The sequence below is a fragment of the Mus musculus genome, chromosome 18 (genome assembly GCF_000001635.26).
Source record: "Mus musculus strain C57BL/6J chromosome 18, GRCm38.p6 C57BL/6J".
Classification (NCBI taxonomy): Eukaryota; Metazoa; Chordata; class Mammalia; order Rodentia; family Muridae; genus Mus; species Mus musculus.
Genome location: NC_000084.6, coordinates 77063076 through 77079562, shown reverse-complemented (window position 1 = coordinate 77079562; position 16487 = coordinate 77063076). Strand labels below are relative to the sequence as shown.

At 42.5% G+C, this 16487-nt stretch overlaps 1 protein-coding gene and 1 long non-coding RNA gene across 12 annotated transcripts in view; one reads left to right on the top strand and one right to left on the bottom strand.

Moving 5' to 3' along the window:
• Pias2 (protein inhibitor of activated STAT 2) overlaps positions 1-14387 on the bottom strand; it is a 90535-nt gene extending 76148 nt beyond the window's left edge. For 3 of the 11 annotated variants that reach the window (NM_008602.4, NM_001164167.1, NM_001164169.1), the window contains exon 1: positions 14144-14355. In NM_008602.4, the coding sequence (NP_032628.3) occupies positions 14144-14167 (24 nt within the window). In that variant the 5' untranslated portion in view covers positions 14168-14355. Of the gene's footprint in view, positions 1-8732; positions 9065-13655; positions 14091-14143 lie in introns of those variants that run through there. The other 8 variants (NM_001164168.1, NM_001164170.1, XR_001782348.2 and 5 more) reach the window with 7 other exon arrangements.
• Positions 14351-15470, top strand: 4930520E11Rik. The gene is made up of 2 exons (XR_877578.3): positions 14351-14897; positions 14985-15470. It is a non-coding gene; the product is annotated as an RIKEN cDNA 4930520E11 gene (long non-coding RNA).
• The last annotated feature ends 1017 nt before the right edge of the window (positions 15471-16487 follow it).

Here is a 16487-nt window from a genome sequence, read left to right as displayed (position 1 = left end):
AATGCTGGCAAGGAGACAGAGAACTTGGATCAGTCCATACATTGCTGGTAGGAAGGTAAAATGGTACAGCAACTCTGGAAAAGTTTAGCAAGTTCTTTAAAAAAACAAAAAGCAAAACAAAACAAAAAACAAAAAAACCTTACAATAACCATAAGCTCCATCAATTAATTATACTCCTGGGCAGAGAAATGAAAATTTATGCATGCACAAATGAATCTTTATAAAACATCGTAACAACCAAAACCTTAACACAGATGTCCTAAAAAATTTTCAGTAAATACATACCAACCACTAATACTTATTCAACAGTAAAATGAATAACTCAGTTTTTCACATATTATGGAGCAGATGGCACTCAGAAAATTAATTATAAAAGGTCAACACTGGGACTGGGAAGCTATGGCTCCACAGTAAGGTGCTTTCCATACATGTCTGAGGACTAGCAAAGCACAGACTCAAAGAGGAGACAGAATCCCTAGCACAGGTTGCTGGCACATTGGCAGACTGGGCTTATGAGACGCTGCTTCAATGAGTAAGGGTGAAAACAATCAAGAATGTTTCCTGACATCAACCTTGGGCTTCCATGTATATACCATGCATTGAGAGTGATTGGCTGGTCTCATTCCTGGATTCCTATGGAAGGAGAAAACAGACTCCTAGAACTCTTCTTCTGACCTCCACAAGAACACTACAGTGTACACACACACACACACACACACACACACACACACACACACACACAGAAATCATAAAATTTTAAATGCAGGGGCTGAAGAGATGGCTCAGCAGTTAAGAGCACTGACTGCTCTTCCAAAGGTCCTGAGTTCAAATCCCAGAAACCACATGATGGCTCACAACCATAAGTACAGCTACAATATACATATACATAAAATAAATAAATCTTCTTTTAAAAACTTTTTAAACGTGCATGTGATGTACCATTTCTTTCAAAATCAAGTGAATAATTCTATTAAAAGCAAAATCTAAAATTAAAAAGACTAAGTCTAACACTAACAGGCCAGATTTAAATCTTTAAATAGTATACGCATAAAAATTTTAAATTAAGGCTGGAAATGTGGCTCAATGGCTGAAAACTTATTTGAATACACTAGGTCCTGGTTTTAATGTCCAGTACAGTAAAAATAAAACAATGCGCACACACAAAATGTAGAGGGAATTTTCAAAATCAAGCAAGATGGTCACCCACCCAGCAGAACAGATTCAAACTCTTATGTAATAACCATAATCTTAACTTTAAAAATAAAAACAAAAACATTAAGAAAACACTGAACTGAAAAAAAAAATCCCAGGGGGAGGAGAACTTCTCAGGAAGTAGCTCAGTTGGTAGATGCTTGTTCAGCCTGCACCAAGCCCTAGGCTTAATTCCCAAACAGTGCACAAAATTGGGCCTGCCCGCTGATGCATGCAATTGCAGCATTCCAGAGGTGGGGGGTAAAAGGATCAGCAATTCAAAGTCATCTTTTCATGGCCAGCCCTGGATACATGAGACACCATGTTCCATAAATAAATCATGCTGGCCTAAGACAGGTATAATTCGGTCTGGGGGGGGTGGGGGGTGAGTGGGGGTTAAAGCTGAAGAGCCTATGGCTCAGTGGTTAAAAGCATGTGTTGCTCTTGCAGACAACTCTTGATTCCTAGCACCCACTACCTCCTTCTGACCTCTGTTAACACCTGGTATGCACATACCTGTAAAATATTAATACACATAAAATAAATCTAAAGAAAAAATTTAAAAACAAGATATGAACAACATAATTAACTAGCCAGATAATCATTTTCAGTTAGCTCACTCTACCTTATACTTACAATCAAGATGTTAAGCTATCAGCTACTGATTCTATATTATTCATGCCTGCCTGCTGCTATTCTTGCTGCTATTCTCCCTGCCATGATGGTCCGTGATTCTGACACTGAAATTATAGGCCCCCAATAAACCCTTCTATAAATTGCCTTAGTCATAGTGTTTATCAGAGCAATAAGCCAAAATGAAAGTGTGTATTTTGTCTTGATACAAACAGTAAGTGCTTTTCTTTTTTTAAAATATTTTTATTAGGTATTTTCCTCATTTACATTTCCAATGCTATCCCAAAAGTCCCCCATACCCTCCCCCGAACTCCCCTACACACCCACTCCCACTTTTTGGCCCTGGCATCCCCCTGTACTGGGGCATATAAAGTTTGCAAGTCCAAAGGGCCTCTCTTTCCAGTGATGGCCGACTAGGCCATCTTTTGATACATATGCAGCTAGAGTCAAAGAGCTCCAGGATACTGGTTAGTTCATAATGTTGTTCCACCTATAGGGTTGCAGATCCCTTTAGCTCCTTGGCTACTTTCTCTAGCTCCTCCATTGGGGGCCCTGTGATCCATCCAATAGCTGACTTTGAGCATCCACTTCTGTGTTTGCTAGGCCCCGGCATTGTCTCACAAGAGACAGCTATATCTGGGTCCTTTCAGCAAAATCTTGCTAGTGTATGCAATGGTGTCAGCGTTTGGAAGCTGATTATGGGATGGATCCCTGGATAAGGCAGTCTTTAGATAGTCCATCCTTTCGTCACAGCTCCAAACTTTATCTCTGTAACTCTTTCCATGGGTGTTTTGTTCCCAATTCTAAGAAGGGGCACAGTGTCCACACTTTGGTCTTCATTCTTCTTGAGTTTCATGCGTTTAACAAATTGTATCTTATATCTTGGGTATCCTAAGTTTTTGGGCTAATATCCACTTATCAGTGAGTACATATTGTGTGAGTTCCTTTGTGATTGGGTTACCTCACTCAGGATGATGCCCTCCAGGTCCATCCATTTGCCTAGGAACTTCATAAATTCATTCTTTTTAATAGCTGAGTAGTACTCCATTGTGTAAATGTACCACATTTTCTGTATCCATTCCTCTGTTGAGGGGCATCTGGAGTAAGTGCTTTTCAAGTGACCTTTTGGGCACCTGGCTAAGGGCACAGTGCCTGTAATCCCATCACTTAGGAAATTAAAAGTAGGGGACTGCAATTTCAGACCTCCCTAAAAAAATAAAACAAAAATCTGCCTCAAAGCATGAGGGACTGGGTATATAGCTTAGTTACAGAGACTTCCCCAGCATGTGCAAGGCCCTGGGGTCAATCTTTACCACTGGGGGTGAAGGGAGGAGGGGAGAGAGTGTTTTTTAAATTATATAATTTCAACAAATTTAAAAGAATCATTATCACATTGAGCATGACCACCAGCATAGTGCAATTACAAATCAATAACTGCTGGTGTCGCACACCTTTAATCCCAGCACTTGGGAGGCAGAGGCAGAGGCAGGCTTATTTCTGAGTTCCAGGACAGCCAGGGCTACACAGAGAAAACCCTGTCAACAAACAACAAACAAACAAACAAACAAACAACAACAAATCAATAACCAAATTTAAAAGCCAATTGTGGCATACAACTGTAACCCCATCATTCAAGAGGCTGAGGCATGGAGGCTGTAGAGATGGCTCTGCAGTTAAGAGCACTGACTATTCTTCCAGGGATCCTGAGTTCAAATTCCAGCAACCACACGGTGGCTCACAACCATCCATAATAAGATCTGACGCCCTCTTCTGGTATGTCTGAAGACAGCTACAGTGTACTTACACATAATAAATAAAAAAATCTTAAAAAAACAAAAAAAGAAAAAGAAGAGGCTGAGGCAGAAGCATCACAAGTGAGTTTAAGACCAGCCTAGGCTGGCTGGAGAGATGGTTCAGCGGTTAAGAGCACTGACTGCTCTTCCAAAGGTCCTGAGTTCAAATCCCAGCAACCATCTGTAATGAGATTTGTACTTACATATAATAAATAGAGCGAAAGATGGCTTAACGGTTAAGAGTAGTTGCTGCTCTTGCACCCAGTCCAGCACCTACACTGTAACTCACAACCATCTGTAACCCGTGTGTGTGGTGTGTGTGTGTGTGTGTGTGTGTGTGTGTGTGTGTGTGTATTTGTGTGTTTTAACAGATCTGATGCCCTCCTCTGGCTTCCATGGATACTAAAAGCCCAAATGTGGTACACATCCATAAAACATCCATACACATTACATAGATGGATGGTGGGTGGGTGGGTAGATGGATGGACGGATAGATAGGTTTGTGAGATGAGATAGGTAGGTAGATTGATTAATTGGTTGATTGATTGATTGAGATGGCTTAGTTACTCAGTAAGCATGGAATTGCAGCAGATAGAGAAGGGGGCGGGGGGAGTGCAGGGACAAGGACAGGGAGGGGGGGTGAGGGAGAGGAAGGGAGGGAGAGAGAATATGGGAAAATGAGAATATGAGACTATCAAGAAAGCATAAAGCTGCAGCTTCCAGTCACCCATTCAACTGTAAAAGGGAGCAGAGGGGACTGAGGGGCTAAGCTAGGGTAGTCAGTGAGTAAGGTTTATTATTTCAGGCACTTGTTTTTTACTTTGCTATAGAACATTCAGTATAAAGGTAGCAAAATTTTCTTTAAAAAGATTTTTCAATTATTTTAAACTGTGTATGTGGGCTATCTATGAGGAGAGTATCTAATGTGGGTGCAGGTGCCCACGAAGAGCAGAGGTGACAAGTGGTGTGCCTTGCCTTACAGGACTGCTAAGACTCAAATATGAGTCCCCTGGAAAAGTAGTACACACTCTTAACTGCTGAGCCAGCTCTCCAGGCAAGTGTTTTCGACGGGTTGGTTGGTTGGTTGGTTGCTGTTTTGTTTTGTTTTGTTTTGTTTTGTTTTGTTTTTCCAGACAGGGTTCCTCTGTGTAGCCCTGGCTGTCCTGGAACTCACTCTGTAGACCAGGCTGGCCTCAAACTCAGAAATCCACCTGCCTCTGCCTCCCGAGTGCTGGGATTAAAGGTATACACCACCACTACCTAGCTCCCTCTCTAATTCTTAAGTGTATGTTTCAAATGCTATATATTTAGAAACAGGATGACTTAAACATCTAAGATTTATTTTATCAAAGTAATTGAGAGTTTACTGAAGCCTCACAGTAGAATCAATAAGTCTCTATACATAAAGGATATAAATGAGTATTGCAAACAAAACTTTCATATCACCTACAAATCCTAAAAAAAGTATCTCTAATAATTATCTCTAGTAATAATTCTCTTATACAACATAAATGCTATATAAAGAGGAGTAATACTACACTGGTCAGGCAACAAACAAAAACCAATAGGGCATTGGAGAAAAGACTTAACCGTTGAGAACACTAGCATAGCACCTCACATGGTGGCTTACAACCCCTGTAACTCCAGTCCTAAGGGATTTAACTCTTCTGACCTCCTCAAGCACTATACCCACAAGTGGTACTCAGACAAAACTCCCATGCACATAAAATAAATAAATTTTTCAAAAGAAAAATAGAAAATTTACTGCTAACAACACATCCTGTTATAACTGCAAGCAGCCTCCTTAACCTCTTGCTCTGCCAGTTTTTTTAATTACTTCATTTTCTTTTATGTTTGGTTTAATTGAATTGTTATTTTGTCCATGGCCGTAGGAGCAACAGGCTATTGCATATAGCATATGTAAATACTATCCACACAGCTTAAGTATATACTAGGCTATCCCACCTAAATTTATGTAAATACAGTATCTAAAGCCTAGTGTGGTGGTGCACCCTAGTAAGATCAGGAGCTCAGAACTATCTTCAGCTCCACAGTGCCCAAGCTACATGTGACTGTGCCTCAAAAAAAGAAAAGAGGAGGAAGGGAAAGAAAAGGGGTCTGAAGAGATGCTTCTATGGTTAAAAGCACTGTCTGCTCTTCCGAAAGACGTAGGTCCAATTCCCAGAATCCTCATGGTGGCTCACAGCTGCCCATAACTCCAATACTTCCAGAGGCTCCAATGCCATCTTCTACTGTCTATGGGTTCAGACATACATGCAGGTAAAACACACATACACATAAATAAAACAGACTTTTAAAAAGGAAGATAAAGATATACCCAAAACAACACCCTATGATAATTACACAAAACTGAAATTCCATGTCAATATATTTATCAGAGTGTGATGTTGGGTGATGCTTGAGTGTAATTCCATATCTGAGGGGAAAGGAAAGAAAAGTCAAAAGTGGTGGACCTTCCCAATACTCAGGAATTAGAGGCAGGAGTTCCAGGAGCTCATGACTAGTTCATGACTAGCCTTGTCGTCACAGAGAGTTTGAGACCAGCCTGAGCTCAAACATAAGATGTTCTGTTAAATAAATAAAGTTAACCATAGATGATTATGTATCAATTCCATTCCTAAATGTCCACTCAAGAGAACTGAAAACCTATGCCCAAATAAAACTTATGCTCATGTAGATGAACACTGGTACTAGCCAATAAGTAGAAATAACTCAACACCAGCCAATACATTCACAGAACAGAACACAAAGGCATAGATCACTGGTACTCACTACAACACAAATGAATCTGGAGGACATTATGCTAAATGAAAATGAGTCAGACATAAAAGGCCAGTGTTGTGTGATTCCATCGATAAGAAATGCTCATGACAGGCAAACCCACAGACAGAAAGTAGACTAGTAGATGCTATGGAACAGATGAATTATACGGAGTGACTACTGAATATAGGACCTTTTTTGGAATAAGAAAACTGTTCCTGAATTAGACAGTGATGATACTAGTGTGACTTTGTGTATGTATATTATCTCAATTTAAAACTAAATAAAAAAAGCAGACATCAAACCAGCCGAATTGGCACACTCAAAAGGAAGAGGCAGCAGATCTCTATGAGTTCCAGGACAGCCAATATCTCGAAAAAACCAGAGACAGAGGGAGGCAGTGTGTGTGTGTGTGTGTGTGTGTGTGTGTGTGTGTGTGTGTGTGTGTGTGTATGTGAGAGAGAGAGAGAGAGAGAGAGAGAGAGAGAGAGAGAGAGAGAGAGAGAGAGAATCGATCTATCAAACCCACAGAAACAAAAGCAAAACTGCTAAGAAAAAAGGAAAGTGTTCAGATGATGTCAGGAACCTGCCACATCATAGTCAGAAAAGTTCTTCATGTTTACTAGAGGGAACATACAAAAAGTACCTACTTATAGCCAAGAATATCATGATTCATTGACAACTGGAAATTATCTCTTTCATTTTAAATTAACATCACTTTGGCATGCCTTCAAAAGTATTAAAATCTCCATTGTGTCTCCTAATAGCGTTGAAAACACTATGGATTCTGTCACAGCATATATATTAGTCTGTTTTCCCAGTTCAGTGATTTGGGGGGGGGGGGGTGGAGATGAGGATTTCTAACTTCAACAGCTCATTAACTTCTCATTCTCCCTCTATCCTAGAGGTACCTGAGGTTTTAAAACAGAAGACTCCTGGTTGATGTAATGGATCAAACACGTGGATCTTCCAGGCAGAAAATTACCTGTTACAGAATTACTTTAGCCTCTTAGTATCAAAGAACCACCTCTAGTTTCTACACCCCACCGTCCGTGCTTCCATCAAACACAGGGCATGAAGTATGCGAGGCAAAATCCACATGGCAATGAGTTATGTAGCAACCAGCCAAGCTAACTGATTTCAAATTATGATGCCACAAACTTTCCAGGTTCTAGTTTACCCACAACTATGATACACATCCAAAGTTTCATAAACATCTTCATTCTTTCTATAAGGTACACAGACAGAAATCTAGTTCTCAATCCATGAAAGAAAGGCAATGAATACAGGAGGGATGTCCTTTTAAGAAAAATAAATAGGATTGTCACTACAAATAGATCTCCCATCCACTGCTGTGTAGAGAATGGAATGAATTGTCTACATTGAACTGCTGCAAAAATTTAAGAATGACTGCCACCAGAAACCCAACACTAGAACTTTGTAACAAGGAAGGAAAAACAAGGGCAGAAAAAAACTAGTGAATGGTTGAACAGATTAAATTGACTCAAGAAACCCAACTGTTCTACCTCCATGACTTCACCCAGCACTTAGCTCCTTAAGAGATTATTTTAAGGAGAAAAATCATAGTAGTAATGATAGACCTACTGTTGATCTTTGTGGTAGTTTGAATGCAAATGTCCCCCCAGAGTATAATGTCTAGATATTTGGCTCCCAGTTAGTGAACTGTTGGGAATGATTAGAAGCCTTGTTGGAGGAAGTGTGTGGCTGGGGGTAGGTTTTGAGATTTCAAAAACCTAGGCCAGACCCTCGCATCTTCCTGTTGACTATGGATCAAGATATAAAGCTCTTGGCTCAGTGGTTCTCAACCTGGGGCTCAAAAGATCTTTTCACAGGGATGCCTAAAGACCATCAGAAAAATTGGGATATTTAAGATTCGTAACAATAGCAAAATTAGTAATAAAGTAGCAATGAACATAATCTTATGTTTGGGGGGTCACCACAACATGAAGAACTGTGTAAAGGGTCACAACGACTTACAAAGGTTGAGAACCACCACCTTAGCTACTGCTCTAACCTATGCCTGTTTGCTTTCCATAGTAATGATGATGAACTAACCTTCTCAAACTGTAAGCAAGCTCCCAATTAAAAGTTTTCTTTTATAAGAGTTGCCTTGGTCATGGTGGTTCTTCAGAGCAATAGAACAGAAGCTAAAACAATCTTGTACCAACTTAATTCCTATACAGCTAGTTAATTCACAAACTAGTTAGTCATCTCTTTAATTATAACAAAGATGTTATACTTGAGAATCTAGGAAACCAAATAATTTCCCTGGCACTTGAAAACTTCTTATATCAGCCACACTATTATAACCACCTTTGATTACACAGGCCACCTTCTTCCTTCTCAAAAGGTTCCTCCTTTCTTTTCCTTCAAGCCATTAGAATGTCTTCCAAAATCAAGTTTGTACCATGATTCCAATACCCTGGAATTGGACAGTCCAGTGGATTATGACCAAAGCTCTAGACTCATCATATTGTTTCAGAACAATGGAAGAAACCTAGGCTGGTAATCTACTTAGTCACTTGGGACTGAAAGGTAAAACACAGAACAGCCATAGTATATGGCCACACAGTGTCTATGACTTGCTCACAGTCTTGAAAAAAGAAAAACCTTATTTAGCAACCCTTTAAGGTTCTACGGGTGCCTTTTTGTCTTAGGGTTTCCATTGCTGTGAAGAGCCACTATAACCAAGGCAACTCTTATAAAGGACATTGGGATTGGCTTACAGCTTCAGAGGTTCAGTCCATTAGCATCATGGTGGAAAGCACAGCAGCATCCGGGCAGACGTGGTACTAGAGGAGCCTAGAGTTCCACATATTGATCTGAAGGCAGCCAGAGGAGACTATATTCCATACTGGTCAGAGTGTGACCATAGGAAACTTCAAAGCCCACCTCCACAGTGACACACTTCCTCCAACAGTACCAGACCTAATAGTGCCTGCCATTCCTTATTCAAACAAATGAATCTATTCAAACCACCACATTTCACTCCCTAGGCCCCATAGGCTTGTAACCACATCATAATGCAAAATGCATTTAGTTCAACTTTGAAAGTCCTCATAGTCTATCACAGTCTCAACAAGGTTTAAGAGTTCAAATCTCCGGAGATTTATGCAATCTTTTAACTGTAACCCCCTATAAAATAAAAATAAAAAAGCAGATCCCATACTTCCAACATATCATGACACAGGCTATAACATTACTATTCCTAAACAAATACTGAAGGAAAGTAAGACTGAAAACCAGCTGGGCAAACTCCAAACTCCATGCCTGATGTCAAAATGCTCTTCAGATTTCCATCTCCTTTCAGCTTTGTTCATTTCAATACACTTCTCTCTCTTGGGCTGGTTATACTGCCTGTTAGCAGCTCTCCTTGACAAGTGTACCACGATTCTGGCATCTCCAACATCTGGAGGTATCCAAGGCGATCCAGGCTTCACTTTCTCAGCTTCACACAATGGCTTCTCTGGGCCTCCATGAAGGGACACCCCTGCCACACATCTGGTCTCAGCAACTTTCCTTAGCTGTGGAAAGATCTTCTTGACTCTAAAGCCAGAATTACGTGGCCGAAACTGCCAAGTTCTGTGTTTGCTGAGCCTGGAATATGGGCCTCTTGTTCAATTATATCTTCACCAACTTTGTGTTTTCCATGGTTTCCTTTGATGCCTATGCTTGACTGTTCTAGAACTTGCTCTATAGATCAGGCTGGCCTTGAACTCAGAAATCTTAATGCCTGTCTCTTAAGTGCTGTGATTAAAGGTGTGTGCAACCACACATGGGTCTGAGCTTTTCTTCAATTCCTTTTCATTATAGATTTTAATAAGCATGGTTACTAAGCCTCAAGATCTGAATTAAAGCTTGTGAATTTCACCTCATGATCCTCATCAAAACCCTGGGTGGGTCTTCCAAGCTCAAGATCAGGTATGCCCTTGATTTCTGGATTGTAGTTCATTTCCAGATATAGTCAAACTGACAACTGAAAATAGTCAACACAATCTACCCACCAACTTAACATATAATCCTAACTCTTTATATACAAATGAAAATAACCAAGTCATTATATTGCTTAACATGATATATTATCCCTCATACAACTGCAAACATGGTATAAATTTACAATGAGTGGAATTTGGTCCCTTGGGAAACATTCTTTTCACAAGATGTAAGTTTAGCTGGGTGGGATTTTGGCTGAGGTCACCATTCCCTAATTCCAACTAAAATCTTGTATTTATCCCCTTGAACACAAAATTTAGTTCTATTCCACTTCCTGATACCCCTTTAATCTTTGAACCATACAGTTTGTATCTTTCTTTCTCAGCTTGCTATGTGTGATCAAAATGCTCTTCATGAGAGGTAACCACAGACCTGGGCTTAGTGGCAAACACTTTTAATCCCAGCACTCAGGAGACAGAGGCAGGCAGATCTTTGTGAGAGTGAGGCCAGCCTGGTCTACAAATCAAGTCCAGGACAGCCAGGGCTGGTTACACTGAGAAACCCTATCTCAGAAAACCAAAAAAAGGAACAGCAGGGGTGGGGGAGGGGGAGGAACCACAGTACAGAGTCTATATTAGGCTGTTTTGAGATTTACTTTGCCAATGAAATTAATCTAAATCTCTTCACCTTAGCCTCAGCCAAACTTCAGACAAGGGTAAAAAGCAGGCACGTTCTTCACCAAAATATCACAAGAACAATCTCTAGGCAACATACTAAAATTCTTCTCCTCTGAAACCTCTTGAGCCAGGCCCCCACAATTCAAAAATCACCCTCAGCACCAATGTCTTCCTATGTCTCTTTGTATAACCCATTAAGCCCCACTTAATGCATTCCACTGTTTTCTTAATCTAAAATTTCAAAATCCACATTTCTCTAAACAAAAATGGTCAGGCCTATCCTAGCAATACCCCAATCCCTGGTACCAACTTCTATCTTCTTCTGTCTTAGGGTTTCACTAATGAGATGAGACACCATGACCAAGACAACTCTTACAAAGGAAAACGTTTAATTGGGACTGGGGTTTAGTCCATTATCATCATGGTGGGAAGCATGGCAGAGTCCAGGCAGACATGGTGCCTGGAGGAACCAACATTATCTGGATCTGAAGGCAGCCAAGAGGAGCCTGTGTTCTATACTGGCAAGAGCCTGAGCATTGGAGACCTCAAAGCCCACCCCAACAATGACACACTTCTTCCAACAAAGTCACACCTGTTCCAACAAGGCCACACATTCTAACAGTGCCATTCCCTATAGGCCAAGCATTCAAACACTTGAATCTATGGGTCATACCTATTCAAACCACACTTATAAAATGACATCTCCCTCCCCCCACCCCCACCACACCAAGCCTAAAAAGTGAAAGAACATGATTACTAAAATGAGGGGATGATCTTCATCCAAAATGGACAGTACCAGCCACATGCTGACTAATGCTACACTGATCCTCAACAGCTTAAACTACAGTACCCCAATCAGTCTACCATTTCTTCCACTGCCAAGATAACCAGAAAGCTAATGTCCATAAAATTTTTTTTATTTTATAATGTAATTAACTATCACTATGATCATCTGAATATAGTCTGTGCCAGAAACCATCATTCTGAGTGTCCTGGATATTTCTTCCCCTTCTCTTTCTTTCAGATTATAGTTTTTGGGTTTTGTTGTTTCGGTTTGGTTTGCTTGCTTGTTTGTTTTTTTGGGGGGTTGGGTTTTTTAGAGGGGCTCTGTTTTTCTTCCACTTTTATGATACAAAAGGATGGTATTTATCATTTAATTTATCCCATAAATAGAAAAATTAGGAATCCCACCTAGTTCCGAGGACACCTGAACAATGAAATCAAACATGAACTCAAGATTCTAAAATCAGATAACTAGTGTTTAAAATTTTAGCATTTCTCCTCTCAAAGGATAATATAGGTGAAAGTTTATGTGTGTTTGTTGTCTTCATAGAATTAGGAGAATACAATGTATATGTCAAGTATGTGAAGCGAGTCTGGCATGTATTCGGTGATATTAAAATGAGTATGTACCACCATCACTTTCTGCACTGTGGACTGAGATAAAGTTTTTAAAATACAAGCTAACATGGGTCTGCCCTAAGCAAAACAGAGTTTAATTCTGCTGAACTCCGCCTTCCTACCTTTCCTCTGGAAACTCGGGTTAAGTCTCTGCTGGTCACTTACTATATGACTGGGGAAACCAACAATACTATCTTTTACCAAGCACAAGGAGAGGCCAAACCAAGTTGATTTAGAGATGAGAAAATGAAGCTTGCCACAAAACAAAACAGAGACATCTGAAAGGGACTGCTTCTAAGGTCCTGCCTGGTTCCACTTCAATTTGAGTACTGATGTCCTTTCTTCCACCCTTTATGATTAAGGTCAATTCTTCCCTTAAACCAGTGACATTTCTAAAAGTCTAATACACCTAGGAGGTTTTCACCAACCAAAAAAAGCTACATCTCCTTTTGAGAGGAAATATACATCTGTTTAATGTGCAAAAGTTAAGGTAATACTGCAGGTAAAAATTTACTGTAGTGAGTGAGGCTCAGGCTATCTCAGGAGCTCCACTAAACACTTAGGATGGATACGGTTCAATTGCCCTTGTCAGTTATGCTACCTGTATAAACTGATAAGGGATACAACATGTAACCATAAAATCAATCTTTCCTGAAACAGGAGAGAAAATGGTAGGCCCTATGCGAGCTTTCACATTCACTCTTTTGTTGGCTGTCCGGCCTGCCAACATCCTTTTCCCACAAACAATAACAGTCTCACAAAGCAGAACCAGATTAAAGTAACCCAAACACCAAACGTGCCTAAGGTACCCCAACTGGCTGCAAGTTCATTTAACTTCAAATCTATATATACTTCTGTCTCCACTTTAAAACAGACAGACAGACAGACAGACAGACAGACAGACACACACACACACACACACACACACACACGCACGAGTCAGGGTTTCTATCTGTAAACATCCCACATATGTCGTCAGTAACTCGGCCTTCAATGCAGCTCACCATACCTGGCTTAGTTTGGGATAAGGTTTCTGTGAAGATTATCTAATGGAGGAAAAAAATAAATCCTTTTTTCTTATAACCTCCACCAGCCTCTCCGTTAGAGCCCGACTACAAAGGCACCAACGATAAAGTTATGACCTTGTTCTCATGCTAGCAAACAGTTGTTCCTCAAGAGCACCGACTACACACACATGACAACACGGACTCAGAAGCTTTCTTACCATGGTTACAAACCAAGTCTCTGGGTAGGAGGCCGACTACGGAAGGCGGCGTTCCCAAAAGAGCGCGCTTCTCCCCACGCCGAGGGAGACAGCACGGGGTGGGAGGAAGGGGCCTCATCTCGTGACAGACCTGCCTAGACCCCAGCGGGGGACAGGGAGCTCCCTAAACGCAACTCCTTCACGGCTCCGAAGGCGGGCGGTCACGGCGTGCCCCGGGGTCGCCACCGCAAAGGCGACCGCCGTTGGCTGTCCCGTGCCCAGCCGAATCGAGCCACCCGCCCCGCCAGGTGTGCGGCCCGCCGGGTGCCAGGGCCATCCGCCTGCCCTCGCCCGCGCGGCGCCGGACCGTACGGCTCCGCCAGCCGGCCGCACGCCCCGGCGACGACCGCGACGGCGACAGCGGCGGCGCCGCGCTGCTCCCGCCTCCCCTCCCCCCGCCCTGCGGCCTCCGCTCAGCCCCCCCCACCCCCCGCCCCCGCGACGCTCACCCTCAACTCCTCGAAATCCGCCATTTTCTCCCGCCCGCAGGCGCCTCAGCCGTCGCCGCTCCTCCACCCGCTGCCGCCAACGACACCGCCGCCGTCTCCTGCAACATCCTGCACTGGGCGCCGCTCTAGACGCCGCGGCCGCCGCCGCCGCCGCCGCCGCCGCCGCGCCGACACCTCCACCACCTCCACCGGGCCCCTCACGTGACCTGCGCGGGAGTCCCGCCCCCCGGCGCGCGCTGGCCCCGCCCCTCGCGGCGCCCCCAACCCAACGCGCGCGGTCTTCCGCCCGAGCGCGCCCCCGACCCACGCGCTTCCGGTTGGTGGCCTGTCCCTACCGAGCGCGGTCCTGCTCGCCGCTTCCTGTCTCCTCCCCTCACCCTGTTCCCCGCACCGGCAGAGCGGGCAGCTCCCGAGGCTCGTACCGGAACTGTGGCCTTCTCCCGGGACTTGGAGGACCGCCTCGGCTGAGGAAGTGACCGAGAGAAGAGAGTGGACAGGACTCACGGAAACACTCGAGAAGATTCTCTCAGTGCCATCCCCAGAGTGGCTGTGATAGGATAAGCCAAGTAAGGGTGATGTGGAAACCGTTGTTCCAAGTTAATGGTGATCGCGGATAAGAATTGTTTTGTGTTTCTGTTGTTGAGACAGGGAGGGCATCACTGTGTAACCCAGGCTTGCTTGGAACTCTTTCGTGGAGCAGTTTCGAACTTGAGATTCACCTGCTCCTTGAGTCTCTCAAGTGCTGAGAGTAAAGGTGTGTGCCACCACACCCAGTTGGCTAAGACCTTTTAATTTGTGTCTTAATTTTTCACCTTGGCTGATATTTTTCCTGACCTTGAAGGGGATGTCAACGGCCTGGACAGCAACGTTGAAAGAATTGTGGGTACGGTGAGGAGAAAAGTGAAGTAAAAGAGAGCACCCCAGAAAACTCTGATGAAAAAAGTCAGGAAATCCTGATAGCTGAAGAAAAATAAAATGAAGAGACGAGAGATAGAAGAAAGATTGCCGATATTCCCAGATTCGATGGAAGAATGAAAAAAGGAGAAATAAAACAGATACTTGGACTTGGGATGTTGAAGCAGGAGGATGAGCGATTGTTATGCAGCCGGGTGGAAGCCAGCCTAGAATAAAGTGTGAGAATGAAAAAAAACACATAATGACAGACATAATGCAGAGTCAAACTGGCTGGTCACACACAGTTCAGATTTCATTGATAAGACTGACGGAATCCGTTTAATATTGTTACTACCTAAGGCTTCTTTCCAGTTACAGTCATTCTGAGAACATTGCACTTGTATGAGTTTTAAAGTGTTGATCTGTGAGCAAAGAATTCCTATTCTATACCTCCGTCAGTTCTCCTTAGCATACAAGGATCTTTCTTCAAACATACTAATTCAAATGCCTTGATAAGGTTAGGCCATAGTCCAGTGGTAAGCTCTGGGCTAGACTCTGTTAGTTCCTGGCCTCCATTCCCAACATAGAAAAACAAACAACAAAAACAAAACTAAGCTCTAGACTGCCTCTCCTTAAACTCTTGCCCAAGAGCTAACTGAAGTACGGTATACATATAAATAATTGAACTTTAATGAGTAGAATGTGGACAGCTGACTCAAGGTTTAAAAAAAAAATACTCTTTCTTAATCACAGTGGTTGTATTGCTGTGAAGAGACACTTTGACCAAGACAACTATTATAAAAGAAAGCATTTAATTGGGACCTTGCTTACAGTTTCAGCAGTTTAGTCCAGTTATGGGGGCCAGGGAGCAACGCAGTATTCAGTCAGGTGCTGGAGCAGTAGCTGAGAGCTATAACCTGATAGAGGAACTCTGGGCTTGGCATGGGCTTTTGAAACCTCAAAGCCTACTCCCACTGACACACTTCCTCTAAGAAGGCCACACCTCCTAATCCTTCTAATCCTTTCAAATAATATCATTTGTGACTAAGCATTCAAATATAAAAGCCCATGGGAGTTACTCAAACCATCACACTCTATTCACTGGCCTCCACAGTCCCCATACTCTCACAGTCTCAAAGCTCCTTAAAAAAAATCCAAAGTTTTAAGTATCTTCTGAAAGTCAAGGCTTCTCTTACTGGAAACCCGTGTAAAATCAAAATCAGATCACCTACTCCCAATATACAATGACAGGTTACACATCACCATTCCAAAAAGGAGGAAAAAGAGCATAGTGAGAGAAGACTGGATCAAAAAGCAAAACCAGAAACCTAGCAAACTCCAAATTATGCATCTCCATGTCTGATGTCAAAATGCTCTTCAGATCTCCAGCTCCCTTCAGCTTCTTTGACTATAACACGTCTCTCCCTTGGGCTGGTTCACACCCTCTTAG